Here is a 21,763-nt window from a genome sequence, read left to right on the forward strand (position 1 = left end):
GATGTAGAAATATTAGAAGTCAGATCTCCAGCCGTCCTTGCACGCATTAAGTGGTTGGAGCCAGTGTGTCAGAGGAATGCAGAAACCCGGTGCATTTAGCCAGAACGGCCGTGGTGTGATCCAAATTCAGCGGGCGTGCAGAGTTTATCCTGCTGAGCAGAGATGAGGTGGACACAGGAGGCGCTGCAGAAACCCACCGCACTGCCTGCAGCGTCTGCATGCACTGCAGGTTACAGACGTGGAGCTTCTTTCAGCGTCAGCCTCATTTGCATCCTTGTGCACGAGAAACAGGAGAAGTCTATGATCCTTTCAGGCCTTGCCCTCCAAAAACGAACACGTTTAAAGACTGCTGACGTCAAGCTGTGTGTACTGTAATCAGATAAGGACATGCCACCTTGCATGTATTTATACTACAGGTGCACCAAACATTCAGTTGCCAACACGTTTCAGCCAAAAAATGAAAGAAATGGCCATTTTTGTTTTGTAGACAAAAAGCATAAAGGTCTGTGTAGATTCTCATTCATCGAGGTAGATTCCATCAAAGTAGAATTATGACAATTATGCCAAAATATAAAATAAAATAACTCATTAGAGGTGGGATTATATAAATTGGTTTTGACCTCCTTTTCAAGCAATAAATTAAACTTGACTTTAGTTAATAATCACATTTACTGAATCTAATGTGACCTAAGTGTGTATTTTACACATCATTGCAAAAATATCTATTCATGATTATGAGTAATTAGTTATTTTTTTCCTTATATTTTTGTATATTTTCTTCTTTTTTAATCCATACGTTTCATTTTTCCGGTAATGAGTCTGATAGATCTGTGTGATTTTTGTGTTGTATTGTCTACAATCAATGCTTAAAATAAACCAATAAATAAAATCAATTAAAATCAAATTAAAAATCCTTAAAAGAAAAATAAATATACCAACATAAAGTCCTAAAACGTTAACATTTTACGAGAATTAAGTCAAACAAAAACTCTCCAGAAAGTTGTAATTTTACAAGAAAAAAGTTGTGCTTTTTCCAAATAAACTCAAACTCTACCAGTGTGAACATCTCCCCGCTCGAGAATCTGCTTGACTTTTTGCACAAACACACCTTTACTTTTAGTAAATTATAACTTTATTTTTTGAAAAACACTTTTTACCTGAAAAAGGATGACTTCTTAAATCATAAATTTACTACTTTATTCTCAAAACATTTGGACTTTTTTTCATAATTTTACAATTTTGTTCTATTTTTTTCAATAACCCTAATACAGTTGCTACTTAAAATAATGTATTTAACAACGTTTAAGTTTTTGGTGCTGATTGTGGCAGTGCTGTATTGATCTATAATAGATTAAAAAAACAAATACATATTTGAAGTTCCAGACATAACTGCATTACTACAAAAATCTTTTTGGACGATTTTTTCCTCATGTTTCCATTTTGGTCAAACAGTTGACATTGGGAGCATAGTTCCTAAATCTGCAGATCCTCTAGCGTCGTACCTTTTTGCAGAATCTCCCACTCGTTTCAGTTTTCAGTGCAACAGTCTGCTGGTGACTGACGCGTCCTTCATGACACGCTGGAAGCGGTGGGTGGAATCCCCTGCAGAGCGTCTCCAAAGCTCCAGGCAAACGTCTTTCAACCCCCATCTCCTCTCAGGACGCTCATCTCCAAAGTCAGGAGAGAGTCGGATATTTGTACTAAACATGCCAGCGTGAAATCATAGATTTGCATGTTGATAAAACCCACACTGATGGGGAGAATTACACACACCAAAGCTGCCGTCACGTCTGACATTTTTTATTTTCATGAAAGCCATTTGTACCATATTTCAGTAGAAATTCCTTTAATCTTGCCACTCTGTGCCCACAAGAGTTTCTGATGTCTGCATCATTATTTAAGTGTATGTATGTATGTATCTGCAGAGTAATTGGATTACATTTGTACCCAAAGATGGGGAAGGAGCAGCAAAAAAGGTAGATGCATGTTAGCGAAGTACAAAAGTTGACAGAAGTCTGAAAATGTCAGCAGATCCAGATCTGAACTCTAATGAACAATAATCATCTGGAGTTCTTCAGCAGTGTTTCAAACTACGTTTATGGACTCTGCTTTTTCCAAATGTTTCCCTCTTTATTACTTCTGATTTCTGCTTAGATGTTTCTTAATGAAAAAGATTCTCATAATGGGTTTTATTTCCAAAATGAACATCTGCTGTGCCAGCTAAGAGTCAGGGAGGAAGAAGAGGGTGAAGAGAGAGCGCCTCGTTATAAATAGCAGTGGTCTCTCCAGGATGGCAGGTTTTTAATTAACAATAGAGTGTCTGATAATCCAGAGTTAATCCAAAGGAGGGAGGAAGGAGAGGCAAGAGGAGGAGTAACTCATCAGCTGTTTGATGTTAGGACTACAAGTCCCTCCTGGACCTTCCGCTGCGTTCCTGTGATATCCATGGCCCAAATGTATTTATTTAGTCAAACAGCCATGTTCCATATTTGGAGATTCGCTTTGTCTCTGGCTAACTGCTGTCTGTTCCTATTAGCACGAATGTGAGCGTGCCGCTCCTCGTAAACTGCCTTTGTGCTTGAGCGTGGCTTTGCTGGATGGGGGCTGTTTGTTGGAAACAGGCAGACTGAAGGCCCTGACGGCTGTGGGCGTTCACTTAAACTTCTAAGCCAGTTGAAAGGCTTGATCTGTTGGGGAAACGCTGAGAGACGTCAAGCCTCCTTCCTTCTAAAAAGGAGTCTGCTGTCGACAACACCCTGGGCTTATGGGGGGAAATGAGGTGGGACTTTGCCGCTTATAACCAAAGATTCAAGAATACTTGTGCATATGCCAGCTCTTACACTTTTATTAACTGTAACTCTTTCAGGTTGTGAACCCACAGTTGTCTTTGTGGTTTTTTTTTACTACTTAATCATTTTTACTCTAATAATTTACCTTTAAAACTGTTTTTTGTGGGTTTTTACTCATATTACACAATCATTTGACAAAAACTGGAAACTGTCCAAAATCAGTTAATTGTGTCATTTTTTTTGTACTGCAAACATGCTACAACAATCGAGATCAAACTGCAGAAAAAGGAGGAAATCCAAAAACAATGTAAAAAATGTGTTTAACAGGTAAACAAGTTTTAAGGATCAAGGTCCAACGTGTGTCACAATTGTATCACAATTATTTATCTCAATTATTTATCTCAACTTTTCTTAGGTTTGTTTTAAACCAAAATTTCTAAAGCTATTAGACAATGGACGGGGTGGATACATGATTCTGATTGTCTGCTGGGAGTGCATTAAAAAGTGTTAATCCACAGTGATAATGCAAGTCTAAAAAAGATGTGAAATGTTCTGCATCACTGCGCCGGCTTCCTTAAAACAAACCTTTGCTTCATCATCTGGATAAAAACCAGCAGGAAGAGGAGAACTTTCCATCTGAACGGATGCTCTATTCAACTTACTGTGACCATCAGCATATATATCGCTACATATATGTCATGTTACCGTGACAACGCGCCGCACCACATATCAAGTGTTCCCAGTGGTTTTTTAATCATTAGGCCGTTTTTAGCCAAAATGTTTTTTTTTTTTAAACTGTTGTTGTCAAGGTTGCTGCAGAGCAGCAGGAGAGAAATTAACAACGAGCACAGTTCTTTAGAAATTCACCTCTGAGTTGTGGCCGGAACTGTTGCTGCAGAGCAACCCCGCCCCCTTCCCATCACCCATAACTGAGCTATTGGTTCACGCACTCTCCTGCTAGCTTACAGCTCCTCACACCTCCAACCTAACATTAGCGGTGCAAAAAAAATGGCAGCAATGTGTGATCTATCCAGCCGTGGAGTTTTGATCCAGATTCCAGCTCAGACCAGAAAAACAAAAGCATTTATTTGTCTGACAGGGGATGCAATGGGAATGGAGCGGAGCCGGGAGCTTGTAGGCCGCCCAGCGTATTTTCTACCTCATTTTCCAACAGCAACTTTCATCGGTTTTTTAATCCTAATTATTTGAAAAAAGACATAATTATTTCTTAATGAGCCTAATTTCCTTTACAGATGTCCTCCATCATTAACAAAATGCCACAAGAACATGTTAAAGACACCAAAAATATCTTTTTTTAAAAATCAGAACAAGTTTTGAAAACGTCTCATTATTTTTAACCTAAATATTTGTTAGAGTTCAGGACGGATCTCAGTGCAACCTGAGTGCAGGATTAACAAACCTACACCCCAACCAAACCTGGGATTCTGTTCAGAGTGTGTGTGTGTGGGTGGGGGGGGGGGGGGGGGTTCAGCTTTTGGAGTGCAGAAAGTGTGTTATTGAGCAATCAGTGACCACATGACCCGGCCGCGCTCGCTGTTGATGAGAATAAAACCAGAGTGAATCCTGAAGAGGCTGGATCAAATGAGAAACAAAAATGCATTTCTGTTTTGCCTTTTAAGTAAAAAAAGTATTTCTTTCTGATCTGCTATTTCAGGGCAGAGTCTGGGCTACGGATTTGTCAACTACATTGACCCAAAGGATGCAGAGAAAGCCATCAACACATTAAATGGACTCAGACTTCAGACCAAAACAATCAAGGTAAACTGCACTTTTTTGACCAATAAAAAGCAAACATGAACAATAAAAAGCTGGGGGGGGGGAAGAAACGTATTCCTACTGCGTATTTCAGAAAGTTATGGAGGTCATGTTTAATTATGAGTCTGCTTTCTTCTGCCTCAGAGCTCTTTGAGATAGGGACGCTGGCGTTGAATGAGCTCCAGGGTGAGATTGGATTAACGTACACGCGCTGCAGGAAGAAAATAAAAAAAGACCATCTCCATCAAAGAGACACTTTAAAAAGCTTGTCGCTGTGGCTGATATGCTAATTGCTTTTTTAAATGTCACAATGTAAAGGTGGAATTATAAAGATATTATTGAGTCAAAGAAAGATGCTCGTCAGCCGGTAATTACAGCTTGATATGGTTGTCATGGAAGGACGGGTAAATCAGAGATGCTCCGTCCTACATCCACATTTAAAAAAAGCTTAATTTAACTCTTTGCAGCTGTTTCACAGCAGCATGTTTTTTCTGAGTTCATGTCCCGTCACTGGGGTGTTGCTCTGAGCGAGGCCTTAATCTGTCGCTCTACGGATCCTCTGAGGATTCTCCCTCCCTGTTTGATTTAATCTGGTCTAGTCCAGCCTAATGTAATCTAATAGGATAGGATTAGCCTGTTTGTAAGTAGGGAATCCCACAGAGAATCCCTCTTTTGCTTAGACAGCACAGCGCCTGACTTGGCCTTTACTCAGCGCCGTTCTCTCGTTAGTCCAGTGTGTGATGTGTTTTTGGATTTTGTCGCTGATGCACTGTAATTCAGGAAAAATTGTCTTGTTTTTTGTCCTGCAAAAACATATTTCAATAGCTTTGTGTAAGAAAATGTGTCTTAAAATAAAAATTGTATTTATTTTTATATTTATTTAACAGGAACAAATACAAAAAACAACATAGATCACTACATTGAAACAATCGGATTCAATTCAATTTTATTTGCGTAGCCCAAATTCACAACAACAGTTGTCTCAGTGGGCTTCGTACCGGTAATTGTAAGGTAAACATACAATCAAAAAGGGGCATCCCCGCCCCTAGTCCCCCCTTCTGATGCCTGTATCACCGTGTGCTTGCAGTGTTTATGCAAACTTCATTTTTCTAAAAGCTGAGCTGAAATTAGAAAGTCTGTGAGTAGATAAAAACACATGGTTTTGACCCAAGAATCTGTTTCAATAAGAAAAAAAAAGTGTCAAGAGCCGAAGAATCCCACATTTGTAAAAATCTGGATGCCTTCTCCAGTTCACAGCAGCAGCCAACAAATCAAACTAGGTCAACGTAGATCTTTTACATTTAAAAAGGAAGGAGTGTAGGGCTGTTTGCACAGTGTAGCCGTCTTCTGAACTCACTTTTAGACTTTCATGACAGAAAAGGTTGCCTCAAGTTGTTTCAGAGTCTTTGTAAATGACAGAAGATAACATGGCATCTCTTTGTGTCACTCCTTTCCTTTTTTTATTTCTTCCCTCCCAATCCACCGTTTCTCTTCACAGTAAGCCGAACCCCTAAAGGTAACAAAGCAGATTTAAAGGCAGTGCAGTAATTCAAAATTAGGTTTGTCGTTCTTTCATGTCACACACTCTGCATTTGGCCCAGAGATTTAGGGATCCAGAGATGTATTCTCTGGAGCGAAAAGTCTGTCTGAAGTGCCTCTGACTGGGTCTCGCTGCTGAGGTGTTCTCCGCTGTGACACCTCCAATTTTGTCAGCAGTGGCTGTAATGTCAGTTTTCCTCAGGGGTGCGAGGGGAGGCAGCATGCCAAAGGTGCAAGGAGCTCACAGAGGCGTGTGCACACAATCTGAGACACATTTATCCAATGTTCACGTGTGATTATTTTAATCTTCACACTTAGCTTTTATCTGTTTTTTTTTTTTGCACAGAAGCAGACACACACTCCTGTTTCACACATGCAGCGCTCCACACTTGTACACAATCCCGCTCACAGCTTGAGGAGGTGTTGATGGATTAGACATCTGGAGTTGTCTGAAAAGGAGAGAAAATGAGGGAGAGCTGTACGGTGAAGAAAAGATGAGCAAAACGAAAAAGAAGGCAGACTTTTGAAAGTTTTAGCACGGAAGGAGGTGGAAAATAACCAGCCAGCAAAAAAAAGGACAAAGCTGTAGAGGAAGTGAAGGCCGACGAAGAAGACGTGTTAAAGAGAAGAAAGTCACGGGGAAAGCCGCTGTTCCCAATCCTTTTCTCTCACAAGCACAACTTCCATCGACAGGACGGAAAATCCAATGTATTTGCGTTACTTTAACCTTATTTGATGACTTGTGTCTGCACTTGTCAAATGTATTAAAAGCTGCTTCCGTCAGCAGCAGTTATTGGGATTCACGCGGGTTTCACTGCAAAATTGGGTCTCCAAGTGGAGATGTTGTACAAGCTGAGAGCTAAGAGCTCAGTCTATTCAGTTCCTGCCATTTTCACCATCAAGATAAAGACAATCGAGTGGAATAAATTAAGTCTAAGAAAGCAAGGGACCAAAAAAAATGCTTCAAAAGGTGGTATGGTTCAAAAAATGACTTCAAAATGTCCTTTTTTCCCTCCATTGATGCTTTATTGAGAACTGTGTATATTCATGTTGTGAAAGAAGCGAGTGTTTCATCCTAAATGCAGAGCTGCCTTGTCAAACACCTGTGGTGTCTGTTCATGGAAGGATTTCAGATCAGCCTCATCCACAGGAGTCAGCTCAGAATCTTCTCCTGACAACAACCACAAGAGTCTCATTTTCCTTCCTTCTAATGATTCCCACCCTTTTCCAGCCACAGCACTCAACTAAAGCCCTGACATTGTTCCTCCAATCTTTCCCTAACCAGCCGCGATTTACGACGGAACATGTCCCAGATATTTACAATTTTGTTCAGTTCAGTTTTGTTTGGGAACAGGTTTTATATATGTATGTATGTATTTCAGATTAATTATTTTATATACCTAATTACATTAGGTATAGTAAAATATTAACCACAAGGGTAAAGGTTTGATCACTGTTTTCATTTAAAAATCAAGTTTTACTTATAAAGATCAAACATCAGTTTATTAAATCTATAAATCCGTTTTCATGCAGTCTACATAAGGCAAAAACTACTTTTTAGATAGATATCAATCTAAGATTTCATACATTTATGCAGAAAAGTTTCAGATTTTTCGGTTTATAAAGTCATAAAAATGTGTTTCATTGCAAAAGAGGTTTTTATTGGAAACTTGAAGAATTGATAAATATGTATTCAAACTGCAATAAATGATTTGAACCCAATTTCAACCAACTATGTATTTTGAAAATAACACCCACTCTTACTGTTCTATGTAGATATATATGGCTGTAAGTTAATTTGTTGCCCTAAAAACCTGGATTTATAAAAAAGTAGATTATCCCAAACATTTACTTTATTAAATTAAAAGCTCTTCATACTTTTCAGTTCATTTTTGAAATAAGAGTTATCTTTTTAAATAAAACACTTAACCTCAAGAACCGTTTTTATCTTACTGTAATAAATATTTAATTATTGCTAAAGACAATAATTTCTTTTTTAAATGACCAAATGTTGCTCTTTTTATCCATTAGCTGTAAATTATTTTGATTAAATGACTGAAAAATGCATTATTTATTAGTTGCAAAAGTATTGGCGGTGAATTCTTTTGTTTTTCTAATAACCTTAAAGCACTTTGTTCTACACCTGACAAAGTTTTATTCTGTTAAAATCAAATTGTTTCGTATTACTGTTTAAAACAAAAATGTTTCATTAAACAGAGTTCAGTCAAAGCCAACTCTGAGCTGATCTTGCAACGCAACTAAATATATTGCAGCCCTTTGACTTCATCAAGAGGCTTTAAATAAAATCCATCGTATGTTTGCACAGACTGGGGGTTTAGTCATTACAGGTGATTTTAATGTTCACATGGAGACTGTAAAAGAGCTGTCCTTGAGACCGTTGGTCTGATTCAACATGTCCCACAGCAGAGGACACGCCCTGGACCTGCTCATTATCATTTCCAGTGTGGTTGATGTCTGATCGTTTCTGTGGGTTTTCTGACCTGTCCGTTGCTCCCAGACCACCACCTGGTCCTGCAGTTGTGCTAAGGAGGCACCGTTTGCAGAAGTGATACGCCTCTGGTGCTAACTCTGTCACGTCTATCATTGTGAAAGTTCTGGAGGCCACTGCTCCCATGAAGATGAAAATCAGAAAAAGTAGACAGGAAGCTCCCTGGATGAACGAGGAGTTGGTCAGTGCCGCAGAGCTGAGCGGCAGTGGCGCAAGTCAAAAATCCAGGTTCATCACGAAATGTCTTCGGGGGTGTTGTTCACCTACAACCGTGCGGGTGCCCAGAGTCAGGACTAAGCAAGGGGAATCAGCGTTTCTCCCTGAGGCTGTGAGACAGGCCTCTGCTGTGCTACGGTTCAAATCCAGACTCAGAACAGTCCTGTTTAGGCGTGTATATAACTGAAGGGTCCTTATCCACACCTCTTTTCATTTTCTTTTCTCTGTCCTTTCTTTTAAAGTCAATTTTATAATGATTAAGTGTGTTTTTAATCTTTGCGCTGTTTTGTATTGTTCCGGTTTTATGAGGTACTTTGAATTTCTTTGTGCTTTACAAATAAACTTGCCTTGCCGTACACTCATACCTGTAAAGACCTAGACTTAAGAAAACTCCTCGCTCCCCGCAGGTGTCGTACGCGCGACCCAGCTCAGCCTCTATCCGTGATGCTAACCTTTACGTGAGCGGCCTCCCCAAGACCATGACCCAGAAAGAACTGGAGCAGCTCTTCTCCCAGTATGGACGCATCATCACCTCGCGGATCCTTGTCGACCAGGTCACAGGTATTCATTGCAAACTGCTTCCACCGTTCTGATGCCACAAAAGAAAAAAAGAAAGCTCTAACATCTTACTTTAGAAGGCTCAAAATGCTTTTTGGGTAGCATTTTTTTAATCTAAGTTCATTTGTGCACGATTTGAAAGAGTTTTATTTAGGAGCTCTTTGTGTTTCACTTCCATACACAAAAGGGGAAAATGACCCATCTATGGAAAAATAAACATACATGTTTTTTTCTTTTCATTGCCTTTTAGCAGACTTCACATGCTTTGTTCTCTATTTTTATCAAATAAATGACAGATTTCTAAAACTGCTGACAAATTTGCAAAGGTAAGTTTAGTACATGATCATAGTTTTACAAAAAAAATGAAAGTAATCAAAAGTTAGGTGAGTTTTCTATGGAAAACAAACAGGAAAGATTGTGTCAGAACACAGACGGTCCGGCCCAAATGAGTCTAACTGCAGTCATTTCACTGAAATATTTAAGTGTTGAGCTGAAAGGAGTTCCTCTTTTCTGAAGCCGGTTGAGGAGGCTGTTGTTGTTTATGAGCAGAAGTTTAACTGTTGGGTCAGTAATCATGTTGGAAGATCTTTTTTTGACTAGAAAATCCTAAATATGTCCCACCACAGCATCGTTTTTCAGTGTTTTCTTGTTGTTTATGCTTCCAATTCCCCTGGACAGACTGGCATCCTGTCCAGGGTGGACCCCACCTTCACCCAACAATCACCAGGAGAGGGTCCCCCAATGCCCTGACCCTGAAAAATATATAACAGGTTAAAAAAATGGAGGGATGGATTTTTCAAATGTCTTTCAGCATACATTTTCAGCACCACCCAGTAGTTTCGCTGTAGTCAACAAGAGATGCGTCTTTCCAGACCTCCATCTCAAAAAGAATGCAAGATTAACTTATGTTGCTTTGGATATTTTATGAGATGAACAACTGAACATGGGTCAACCATGAATTCAGTTATACTCTCCAATGCCAGGACCATCGAGACCATCAGTTGCAAGACTGTAAGCTGCATGGCATGCATGCTCGGGTATTTATCCCACTTCTTCCAAAAGAAAGGAGCGAATCACATCTGCGTTGCAGAGGAAGCCCTGCAGCCCGTCTGTTCGATCGGTTTTTTTGAGCGCCTGCAGGCTTTAACCTGCTCCAGCATCATGTGAAATGTGTACTGATGAAGCATGGAAGGAGCAACACGCTGTAAGCAAGACTCATTTGCCTAAGCAGTATAAATCACTGCTGGCAGGGAAATGCGTGTCTGTCTGTAGACGCTGAGCTGAGGAACAGAGAGGGAAGAGGAAGTGGAAAGGAGATGGGGGGGGGGGGGGGGGGGGGCAAAGAGGAAGAGGAGGCATTGTGGAATAGAAATGAGAAAAAAAAATGAGATGAACACAACGCTTTAAAAGAATGGACCAAAAAAGGTGGAAAAGACGTTCTATGTTGATGCTTTTAGATGGGGGGGCTGATGTTCTGCCTGTCTGTTTGACACGTTATTACCATGCCCCTCGGTGTAAACTACACCTCTCAACCAGAACCATAGCTTTAAGGCTGCAGCCACATGCCATGAATAAAACAGCTGACCGCGGGCAGTTCTTGGTGGTGGAAGGTAAAGTTTTTTATGACATGTTTGCCCCACTGGAGTCTGAGTCTTCAGGTTCACCAACAATGCTCAAGTATTCAGAGATTAGGCATCGCTAACCGTGAAGATGGCGTCGTATCATTCTTGTTTTGGAAAATTTAAACCTTGTCAACTACAAGAACAATAGTTTCCATGATCCCATACACGCCACTTTATAGCCAAAAACTCCCATGCCAGAGACAGACGGTTGTAATGACAAATATATTCTGGTGAACATTAAACATTGACACGTTCTTGTGACATTTCTCTCCATTCCAATGCAGTCATTTCATTTTTGTACAACAAGAAAACACTCTAAGATTGATCTTTGTCACCAACTCCCAGCTTGCATTTAGTAGTAATGCACATCCTGCGTTTTTGTCAAGTTAAGTTAAAATTGCCGGCTTCCTGGGCCCGGCGGTGCTCTCTCCGCGCGGTGGGGGAGTTCACATTACATCTGAGCCGGGGGTGTCTGGTCCCTGGGGGGTGGGTTCTGGTCCTTGCTCCTGAGTGCTGGGCCCCGCCAAATTTCCAACTGTGGCCGAGCCTGGTCGGGCCATATTTATAACACCCCTTGTGGGCCCTCTTTTTTTCCCCGGGGTTCCCCCCTCCTGGGCGGGGACGGCGGGCCCCCTGCCTCGCTCCTCCCTGGACCAACCGTGGGCCGGGCGGATGGCTGCCTGGAGTGCGGAGCGGGTCTCCCTTGGGGGGTCCTGGCTCGTACCTGGGGTTGGGGCGGGGGGATGCCCGGAACTCCTGGGTGGTGGTGGGGTGCTCGTTTGGGGCTGTGGGCGTCCTTCTCCGGTGGGGCTCTGCGTTGGGTTCTCCCGGCGCGGCGGGGGGGCTGCTCTCCTGGTTGGGCTGGGGCGGCGCTCTCTTTCCCTCCGTGCTTCCCTGGCCTCTGGCTCTGGAGGCCTTGCGGCTGCCCTGCTGGCCCTGGCCTGGGTGGCGGGCTTGGTCGCCCGGGCGGCGGTTGTTCCCTGCCGGTTCCCGTGTGGCGTTGGGGGGATTCCGGCTGCCGCTGCTGCTGCGGTGGGGGTCTTGGGGTGGGGATGGCTGGGCACTCTCCCTCCTTCTTTTCACGTTCCACCATCCATTTTAGAAGAACATAAAACCTCACCTGAGCACTGGTGTTAGCTCACCTTTGCACTAATAGCTTGCATGACTGAATGACTGAAATATTTCACACTAGTTGGTTTTAAGGCATAAGTATGCGTGTGAACACTATCTGTTTTGTGTACATGTCGACAGGTGGACATTTTTGCAGCTAGCAGGTGTGTTTATAACATTTGAGTGTGTGTGTGGACGGGCCCCGCCCTTTTTGTACTGCATTTGAACCTTACCATAATGATTAACAACCAGTAAACTTGTTGCTTTATGCTGCTTCATGGTCTTATCCCCCTTCCCCTCCTATTATCACCCCCTACCCCCCCTCTCTCTAACGTCCCTCTCTCTTCTTCCCCTCTTTCCTTTTCCGTCCGGTCCAACACCAAAGATTTTCAGACATAATTGAAATTAATAAAGTTTGGCCTCAATTACAAAAGGGGTTTATTCAGACATACCTTTGGTTTGTCTGAAGATTAATAACCCCTCTTGTTAAAGCAAAATATGTCCAACACAAGAGGCCCTCAGCTCTCGTCTGTCTGCCCAGCTGTTGGACAGGACAAGTTAAAAAAAAAAAAAAAAAAGTTAAGTTAAAATTTTCTGATGTAACCCTTGTTCTATCCTAGGCAGTTTAACGTTGGGAGTTGGGTCATCTAGACCCACTAGACAGTGCTCTGAACCTTTTTTCTTCAATGATTTGTGATCTTCACTGGTGTCCATGGATTACATGAAATCTTTCCACCTTTATCCACCTTTGTCATGATAGGGAGAACACGTCAATGGAAGGGGGGGGGGGGGTCATCTAAGATAGCACAAGGGTTAAGAAGCAGCTTGTTGTCAGTCCTGCTCCAAATAATGACTTCTGGTCACAACGCTTTCCTCCCAGAAGTGATAGCAAATAAAACCTCTAAAGCTGTGAATCTGCTTTAGAAAAGAAAATTGCATCCAATGCTGTCGAGCATAAAACATCATCCAAAAAAAAACATTGACGTCAATTTTTTTTATTTTTTGCCGGTACAAAAGACCCCCGAACACAACATTAAACCCCGTTGTCTGTTTGACCTATCACAGCCCAATTACACATATTCATGTCACGTATTACATGACAGAGGAAGTAATAATCCTCCAGGAAACGCAAACTTAAATGTTGACCTTCAGACCATAATTAGTGTCCATATATAACTTCATATCAGGATAACGACAAAAATGTATTTAAGCTCCGCTTGAGACAGCTGAGTAATGCTGCCGGTGCTAATTAGAACACAGGCCGGACTAAAATGTTGTTCTAAAGACCCACTGCAATAAAAAAAATCAGGTTTTTAGGGTTTTTAACATCTTGTGGTGTTTCTCTGATGATGGAGATCAGATTCTCCAATCATCTTTTGATCTATTATCAAGTGCTCTTTACATTATAATATTGCCCTGTTTAGATACTCATAAATACAATTGTAAACTTAATCTTCTACTTACATGTCCTCCATCATCAGAACTATACCACACAAATGTTAAAAAACATCACAAACACCATTTTCATCATCAGTGTAGGTCTTTGAGAAAAATAAGCTTAAGATTGCATTTCCGGGAGAGAGTGTAAACAGAGAGCTCTCAGCTGTGGGTGACAGGAAAGGGGGTGGGGTTACACTATGCCAACGATCACAATCACAGTTCAGAGGTGAACTTGGTCTTGGTCCTAATCACATGTTTAATTTGGCAAAGATTTACATCAGATGCCCCTCCTGACACAACCCTCTGCTTTTTTTTTCGGGCTTGGGACAAGCACATCGACACCCCGGCTTGGACCCCCCCCTTGTGGTCACATCTTCTTTCTTGTCTAAAAACGGCATAATCTTAATTAAAAAAACACTGGGAACGGTTTGAAAATAGATTCAAAGATGATTGGGTGAGGCTTTAACGTCATTTGACAAATTTCAGTCATTTAATAATCATTATTATTTTCATAATTAGTAGCTCAAACAGATTTTAAAGATCTAAGTTGTTTACTTGTTAATATGCCCTTTTTTGGTGTTATTGTGTCGTTACATTCACTAAATACATGGTGTGCCCCAGGGATCTGTTTTAGGACCACTTTTGTTTTTAACGTACTTCTACCCACTAGGAAAGCTTTTGAATAACTTTAAAAATGTGTCATACCATTTCTATGCTGATGATATTCAGCTGTACTGCTCATTCAATGACTAAGAACTCCAAAAAACTACAGAACTACTAGATTGCCTTGCCTGTGTTAAGTCTTGGCTCACAAGTAACAGTCTCCAGCTAAACCCAGAAAAGACGGAACCACTAATAGTTGCCCCAGAAAAGACAATCCCAATAATTTCTCAGCATCTTGGTTCTTTGAGCTCCTCTGTACAGCCCTGTATCAGAAATCTTGGTGTCTGGTTTGACCATTCAATGTCTTTGGACCATCATTCCAGCCTTTTAATTAGAAACTGTTTTTATCATTTACGTAACATAGCAAAACTGCGGACGTTTTTATCTAACTCAGTCTTAGAGATAGTTATTCATGCTTTTATTTCTTCTCGTTTAGATTATTGTAATTCTCTTTTTACATGTTTTAATAAATCTTAATCGTCTTCAGTTAGTCCAAAACACTGCTGCAAGGCTTTTAACAGGATCAGACAAAAGGGCACACATCACTCCCATTTTATCCTCCTTGCACTGGCTCCCAATCAAGTGGCGTATTGATTTTAAAATTTTAAATTTTAACCTATAGAGCTTTAAATGGACAGACCCCAAAATACCTATCAGACTTGCTCTGTCCTTACGTCTACAGCCGTGCCCTCCGATCCTCAGATCAAAATCTTTTAAAGATTTTTAAGACGAAGTATAAAACCAGAGGCGACCGGTCGTTCCAGGGAATAGCCCCCAGACTCTGGAATGCCCCCCCTCTGTCCCTTCATGTGGCCGACAACGTCGATTCTTTTAAAAGTCAACTGAAGACATTTTTATTCAAAAATGCTTTTAGCTGACTGGTTTTATTGTTACTTTTACTCTAATGTTTATTTTTTTTTCAATTTAGTTTTGCTTTACATTATATTTAATTGATTATTTTTCTGCTTTTACTAGATTGTATGTTTTTTATTGTTCAGCGCTTTGTGATTTGATCTGTGAAAGATCAAATAAAACTATATAAATAAAACTAACTTACTAACTTACTTAAATGTGTTGTTGATATGACCAGGTCTCATCCACCTTGTGTTTTTTGAGTAGTTTCCACGCCTCACTCTGTGTTTCTGTCTTAAATATGCAAAAAGCTGAATTTATTTCAACTCTGACAGGATTGAGAGTCTGACATGCATCTCAGTTTGGCCAGAAGATCTTCAAAAAAAAAGTTGCTTTTCATCTCAGTGAAAGCCGTCTAAATGGCTTCCCCAGGCGCCAACATCACAGTAAAACACACACATTTCTGCAAGGTGCCCCCAGAGAGCCGCGGATCAGCAGGAGAAATGTTAACGATTAATTAGATTTTAGAGTTGCTGATGATTAAAACTACAGAGAACTTTAAAGTAAAGCGAAGAGTGGTGCGGCTGCATCATTTACTCTTTTTATTTTTTGATAGCGAACAGTCAGAAGAAACATAACCACCCACACACTCACTGCTAATAAAAAAGAAATGGGCTGCAAATGAATGCTCCTCTGTGACTGCTAAAACTGTTGGCACAGAATAAGAAAAACTAGAGAGACGGAGCTCAACATTTGTTCTCCGTGTCAAAGGCTTTGAGTTGCAGTGATTTGTGGACATCAGCTGGAAGCGCTAAGATGAACACTCGTTTTGACAGTGTTGCAGACAGCCTCAGTCTTTAATCTTCTGGATGTGTGTCTCCATACTGACTTTAGGAAGTCCCTCTGTGATTCACTTCTCCAGAAAGCAGTGACCTGTAGCATTTCTAAACCATTGCAATAGACCCTAAACCAGATTTACACTGTGCGTCTCCCATGTGTTGCGTATCTGATGACTGTCAGTTCGTTTACATCGTCTCCGTCTCCCGCCTTCCGGAGGAGGGGAGTGGTTTGTCCTGCCACCCCTGTGTCAAGTAATTCATCAAAAACTTTTGAGTCCTGGTAAAATGCATGTTTTTGGTCCGTGCTGAAAATGGACGTTGGTGTTATCTATGGTGTGAACGTGCGTTATCGCGTGGCCACGTCACCGAATATAGACGTGTATACATTTCTATTGTGAAAGTACAACGGAAGTTTTTATTTTGAAACCTGTGTCCTGCTTCTCCAGCTATCTGCCTGATAATTGACGCTTCAGCAGTCTGGAAATAGTACTGTTGCATGAAGCGTGCGTTGCAGAGGGATGGACGTCAGACGCAGAGAGGACGGAGGCAACGTAAACATTCGGATTGATCGTTGATCGTTCTATTCTTTGCGTCAATGCAACGGAGACACACCGCAGTGAAATCAGCCTTTAAAAATAATACTGACAGTGATGCGGCACGAAGTTGCAAGGTAATAGATGTCTTCCAGTGACCACTGGCAGATGGGCTGATGATCTGCAGCTCCAGCTCTGCTAAATTAGGAAGAGAGAGTCTGTTCTCTAAATGACCTCCTCATCAACAGGATGCTCCCTGCAGCCACTCGTCTGTTTGTGAAAACACCAGAAAGCTTCCCTGTAGCATCATTTACCACGAGAGGCACGGAGAGCACTAAAACTACCAAACTGCTCAAGGAGAAAACACAAAATCAACTTGATGACAAGACTATCTTTCCTCCCTCTCGCCTTTCTGCTGCAGCCGGCATAATGACTGCCTCCTTCTGGAAAAGCACACACTCTTTTTTTGGTTAGAGTGAATTCTAATAGTCGTTTTGTGCAAACGAATAGAACATCTGAGAAACCCTCAATAGCTGTCTTATTCCTTCAATCACTTGAAGCCACCCTGATCCATGACTGCAAACATAATCATTCTGGAAATTTCAGCAGCAACACTCAGGATCTGCTTAGTGCGGGGTGAAGACGGAGGGACTGGATGGTTCCAGGTTCTCTGAGGTGGAAGGAAAAACCTTTTCGTTCAGTTGCCGTCACTCATCTCATGACGGTGATTGTCACTTGGTCTGGAGATGGATCTCTGACCACAGTTCACATTTTTGTCTGACATCTGTCAGAGAGGCTTTTGGAGCAACTTGTGCCATATTTACAACTGCCCTTGCAGGTGGATGCTGGCTTTCTGCAAGCGAAAAATGGACACTTGTACAGGCCACATGGAGGGGGGGGGGCCTTACAAAGGTGAAAAAAATGGACGAGCTGGTAGATTTGAGGGGAGAACTTGTAAATAGAACGTGAGGATTTATGCATAATATATTTGAATCTGTGTGTAAAAACCTTCTGCTGTAAAGTTTGACTAATTAACAACTGACAGATTCCCATTTGCATGTGTTCATTTTGCTGCAATAAATGCAAATGTACAATAAAATAAAATAAAGATGGATTTTTTCACAAAATATTTATTGTAACATAAATATTCTGACGAGTCTCCATTTCCAGCTCATATAAATGTAGACATTTACTCATTTTTGGGAGATTATTGATTTTTACAGAATGGTCATTTCTCTGAGTTGCACTTTGTTGACGCAGTTATGGAGCTGTGATTCGCAGCAGCAGATTTGCGCAGATTCAATCGCCGATTTGAGGGTGTAACTCCAAATTTACACATGCAAATGGGAATTTGTTAGTTGTGATTTTATTTGTCAAACTTTACAGAAGAATATTTTTCACACAGATGCAGATTTTTGGTCTATTTTACAAGTTCTCACATCAAATCTCCAACCTCGTCCATATTGACACGTTTTTATCTGCATAGGTCCACACAAAATATCAAAGTCGTCATGAGGATTCCCTTTATATATTTTAAGTTACCAAAATAAAAGCACAATGAATTTGCCTGGGTAAAAGCAACTTATATATGAGATACAGTTGCAGTGCTTAACATAAATAAACTGAATTTAAAAATTCAATTACAATGGAAGACATATTGGTTTTTCTAAGACATATTTTTTTAAAAGGAAAGCAAATGTGTGCCAGTACAATTTCACTGAAACTACCCTTAAGCACAGCTGACATCCTTGTTTTTGGAAAGGGAATTTTATACATGCAAATCTGTATTATTGTCCTTGATAAATGTTTCTTGTGAAAAATGAGAGCCAGTCATAAATTAATGTATTTATTAGGCAATGGTGATCAGATTCTCCAAACTGCTCCTTTCTTTTTTATTCTCTATATCACATAAAATGTTGTGGGCTCATAAAACCTTCTGTACTATAAAAGTATAAAAAAACTGCTGTAATTTCTGTGTGGAGGTTTGACTGACTGCTTGTGTATTTTTATGCCAATACAAGTTTTTGTTCTGTAAGAATTTATTAATTCAAAATGTTAGGAGAAATGTTGAAAAAATATATTGAATGTTTTATTAATCTGGACCGTTCGAATCAAGCTTCAGGCAAAGATGAACACAAATTTTACAGTAGATAAAGTAAATGTTCACTTGTTCTGCAGCCTTTGTTGTTTTAAATGAGGATTTAACAGAGTTTAAACAAGTAAATCCCATTTTTGTTTATGTTTTATTACATCATTTTTTAATCTTTTATTCATTCTGAGACTAACTTACAGGAATCCTCTTATATCTCAACATTTTTCATCAACTTTAAACTGAATTTCTAGACAGAGGGTTGTAACTTCTCCAAGAGAAAAGAAAATGTTGCAGAGACCTTTAATTTTCTTTCCTTAATTTTCAATTTATTTCTTTTCATTTCCACAAATTAACAAAAACAAAATCTTGCACAAATCCGAATACTCGTGCAAGATCTTTTGCAGGGAGAAATTAAAGGGGACTGAAAGAGGAAAGTTGTTAATTTGCCCCTTTAAATGTATTGTATAAAGAGTTTTTAAAGTTTTATATATATATATATATATATATATATATATATATATATATATATATATATGTGTGTGTGTGTAGAATGAGAAAAAAAAATATTACTGAAATGTACAATGACTAATCCAGTGTTGGCCTCTTATTAGGAGTTGAGTTTATGACCATGAAGGTCTTCATCTGAAATGTTTGGTATCCAGAAAATCTTAGAAAAAACATGCAAGGCTAAAAAAATGATTTTGTTTGTGTCTTGATTAAAAAGAAGGGCGCATAGTTCATAATTATTAGAAAAGCGAGTTTAACTATAACATAAACCATTTTTGTCAGATGACAAAAAAATATATTTATTTTTTTTATAGTTTAGAAAACAAGAGAGACGGAAGAAGAATTTTTAAAAAAGACTGGGGAAAAGTGGAATCAGTGGTCATATCTCAAAGTTTGCGGTCAAACATTAAGAGGCTCCAAAGTCTCACATTTGGACCGTGTTCATTTCAGGGGCAATGGGACTTTTTCCATCAACCGGCAGTTGGCAGGACATGATAATCGGGACGTATGTGCAAACAGTTGGAAGGACCCAATTACTGTTAAAAACTGGAGGCTAAAGAATTTTTTCCACCTTCTTTTCGTAGGTAAAATACTAGATGTACAAACAAAAAGCTGATGACCACCAGAGAACCCAACATATCGCTTCAAAATGTGTCTTAAATCCTCCTGCTGACAATTCTTTTTGTTGCAGAAATCATTGGTGATTTTATTTCTATTAGTCTGTCTTTGGAATTATCCTCTGACATTTGCTCGCTGTCTTTTTCCACATGGAATAATAAGGCTCCTTGCAGCTTTGCACCACACCCTCTGCTCTGTGTATAAAAATATCAAAACAACAGGCATCCTGCCACTGGGGAAATGCCACGTTATTGAATATGACACCATACCCTATTGCTGTTTTCTGTCTGGCAAAAAAGTGGAGAGGAGAAAAGTCACGGTGATGCGAGCGAAGAAATGCCTTCTCTAGATGGAATGAGTCACAGTATCTTTTTTACATCTTTTTTCTGTTCGTTTTTCTTCTGTAATCTTTAGAGTGCATTCTATTTCTGGAAAGGAAAGAGAAAAAAAACAGCCCACATGTACACAAAACCACCAACAGATATGCACATCAATGGCTGCACACGCACACCGGACAGATGGTTGGAGCCGCGTTCTGACAGAGGCTAAAGCACAGGGGCACCTCCGCTCTTCAAAGTCTCTTCTCTCTCTGCTTTTTCATTTGCCATCTGTATTCCAAGTACACCGTTACCTAAAACAAGAAGCTTGCCTTTTTTCGGATTTTAATTAGAAGCAAACTGGTAGAAGGTTCCTTTTGCCCTCTGCCATATCACGAACCCCTTTGCTGAGGCAAGTCTGGCCGTTTGAAGCAGTTGGCGCACCGCAGTCCGGAAGGACGTGATAAAAAGGATGCGACGCAACAGCTAAACCTACAACAAGAACAGTTTGCTTATGGGTTGAACGCTAAAAAGCATTCATCCCAGTGTTTTGCTGTTTCTCTTTCTTCATTCTAGTATCTTCCGCCATTTTTTGCCGCTTGACTCCTCCTACTATTTCTCAGCCATTTTAACTGTTCAAATGTTCAGCTCTTTCAGCTTTTTCCAGCTATGAATTTTGGTCCTTCAAATCCTTGAACTTTTCAAGATGTTCCAGGATTTTTGCCTCCATTGCACGTCTATGGTTTGGTGCAGAGGCTCGCTGGCATTTTTCACAAATAAACATTTTTTGGTATTGGGCTGTTTTCACTTTATTTATGCTCAACTTTGATCATTTCTTCATTTCTTTTTGCCAATTTGTCATTTTAATTCAGCAACACAGCGTTCAACCCTGCATTTTCCTGTGGAAATGCAGCTCCTTCTAGTTGCTACGTGGATTATCTATGCATCTGTTTAATGTGTGGGTTTGCTTACAGGAATCCAGCTCAGTGAATGAACAAACCTGCAGTGTGTGTGTGTTTGATTACCCAGCAGATTTCTCACCTCTCTTTCTGCCGGGCTCTCGGAGGAGCAGTCATTTCTCTTTGTCAGTCTGACAGTGTTTGGTGAAATGATAGTGGGTTTTAAAGAAAGAGTGGCTTTGTTGGGGGAAGGAGCAAACAAGAATAGCTCTGTTTCCTTTCATCATCATCCCTTTACTGTCACCTCTTAACATTCTCCTCTATCACCCTCTGTCCTTTTGTCCTTTCCCTCCTTACTCCCCATCACTACTTTTTCCATTTCTCTTTTTAAACCTCCCCACCTCCACCGTTAATGCTCCATCTTCTCTTCCTCTGTTTCCTCTTTTCCACCACAAACTGTGCCGGCACATTATTAGTAAAGCAGCCAATGTGCCTGTCGGGGTATGTTAGGGAGAGATAAGCACAGGTGGAGAGAGTTACATAAGCCTCTGTTGATTACTGTGGAGGAGAGGAAGACCAGGGAGGAGAGGAGAAGAGGAGAAGGAGAAAGATGGATAGCTGTGCCTTAGTAGGTACAATGTGCTCTAATGTTGCTTGTATTGCTGGCTCGCATTTGATAAGTAAGACCAATCTGTTGGAGAACTAACAACTAATGAAGAGTTGGACTCCATAAATGTCAGTTTACTTGGTTAGTCGGGTAGCTATGGCACAGTTTAACAAATGAAAAATGCACATTTCTTTACTTAATGTTAGGTTTGTCAAGACATTTAATCATACTACACTGAATGTGGACACTTTTTTATTCTTTAGTTAAAATGAAGCAG

General features: G+C 40.3%; 1 protein-coding gene across 14 annotated transcripts in view; it reads left to right on the forward strand.

Moving 5' to 3' along the window:
* elavl4 (ELAV like neuron-specific RNA binding protein 4) overlaps positions 1–21,763 on the forward strand; it is an 88,055-nt gene that overhangs the window by 46,896 nt on the left and 19,396 nt on the right. For 7 of the 14 annotated variants that reach the window (XM_078946360.1, XM_078946365.1, XM_011474552.4 and 4 more), the window contains exons 4-5: positions 4,465–4,568; positions 9,237–9,390. In XM_078946360.1, the coding sequence (XP_078802486.1) occupies positions 4,465–4,568; positions 9,237–9,390 (258 nt within the window). The remainder of the gene's footprint in view (positions 1–4,464; positions 4,569–9,236; positions 9,391–21,763) is intronic. The other 7 variants (XM_078946359.1, XM_078946366.1, XM_078946369.1 and 4 more) reach the window with 1 other exon arrangement.

This window comes from Oryzias latipes, chromosome 4 (assembly GCF_053564925.1).
Source record: "Oryzias latipes strain Hd-rR chromosome 4, Olatipes_Hd-rR_3.1".
Taxonomy (NCBI): Eukaryota; Metazoa; Chordata; class Actinopteri; order Beloniformes; family Adrianichthyidae; genus Oryzias; species Oryzias latipes.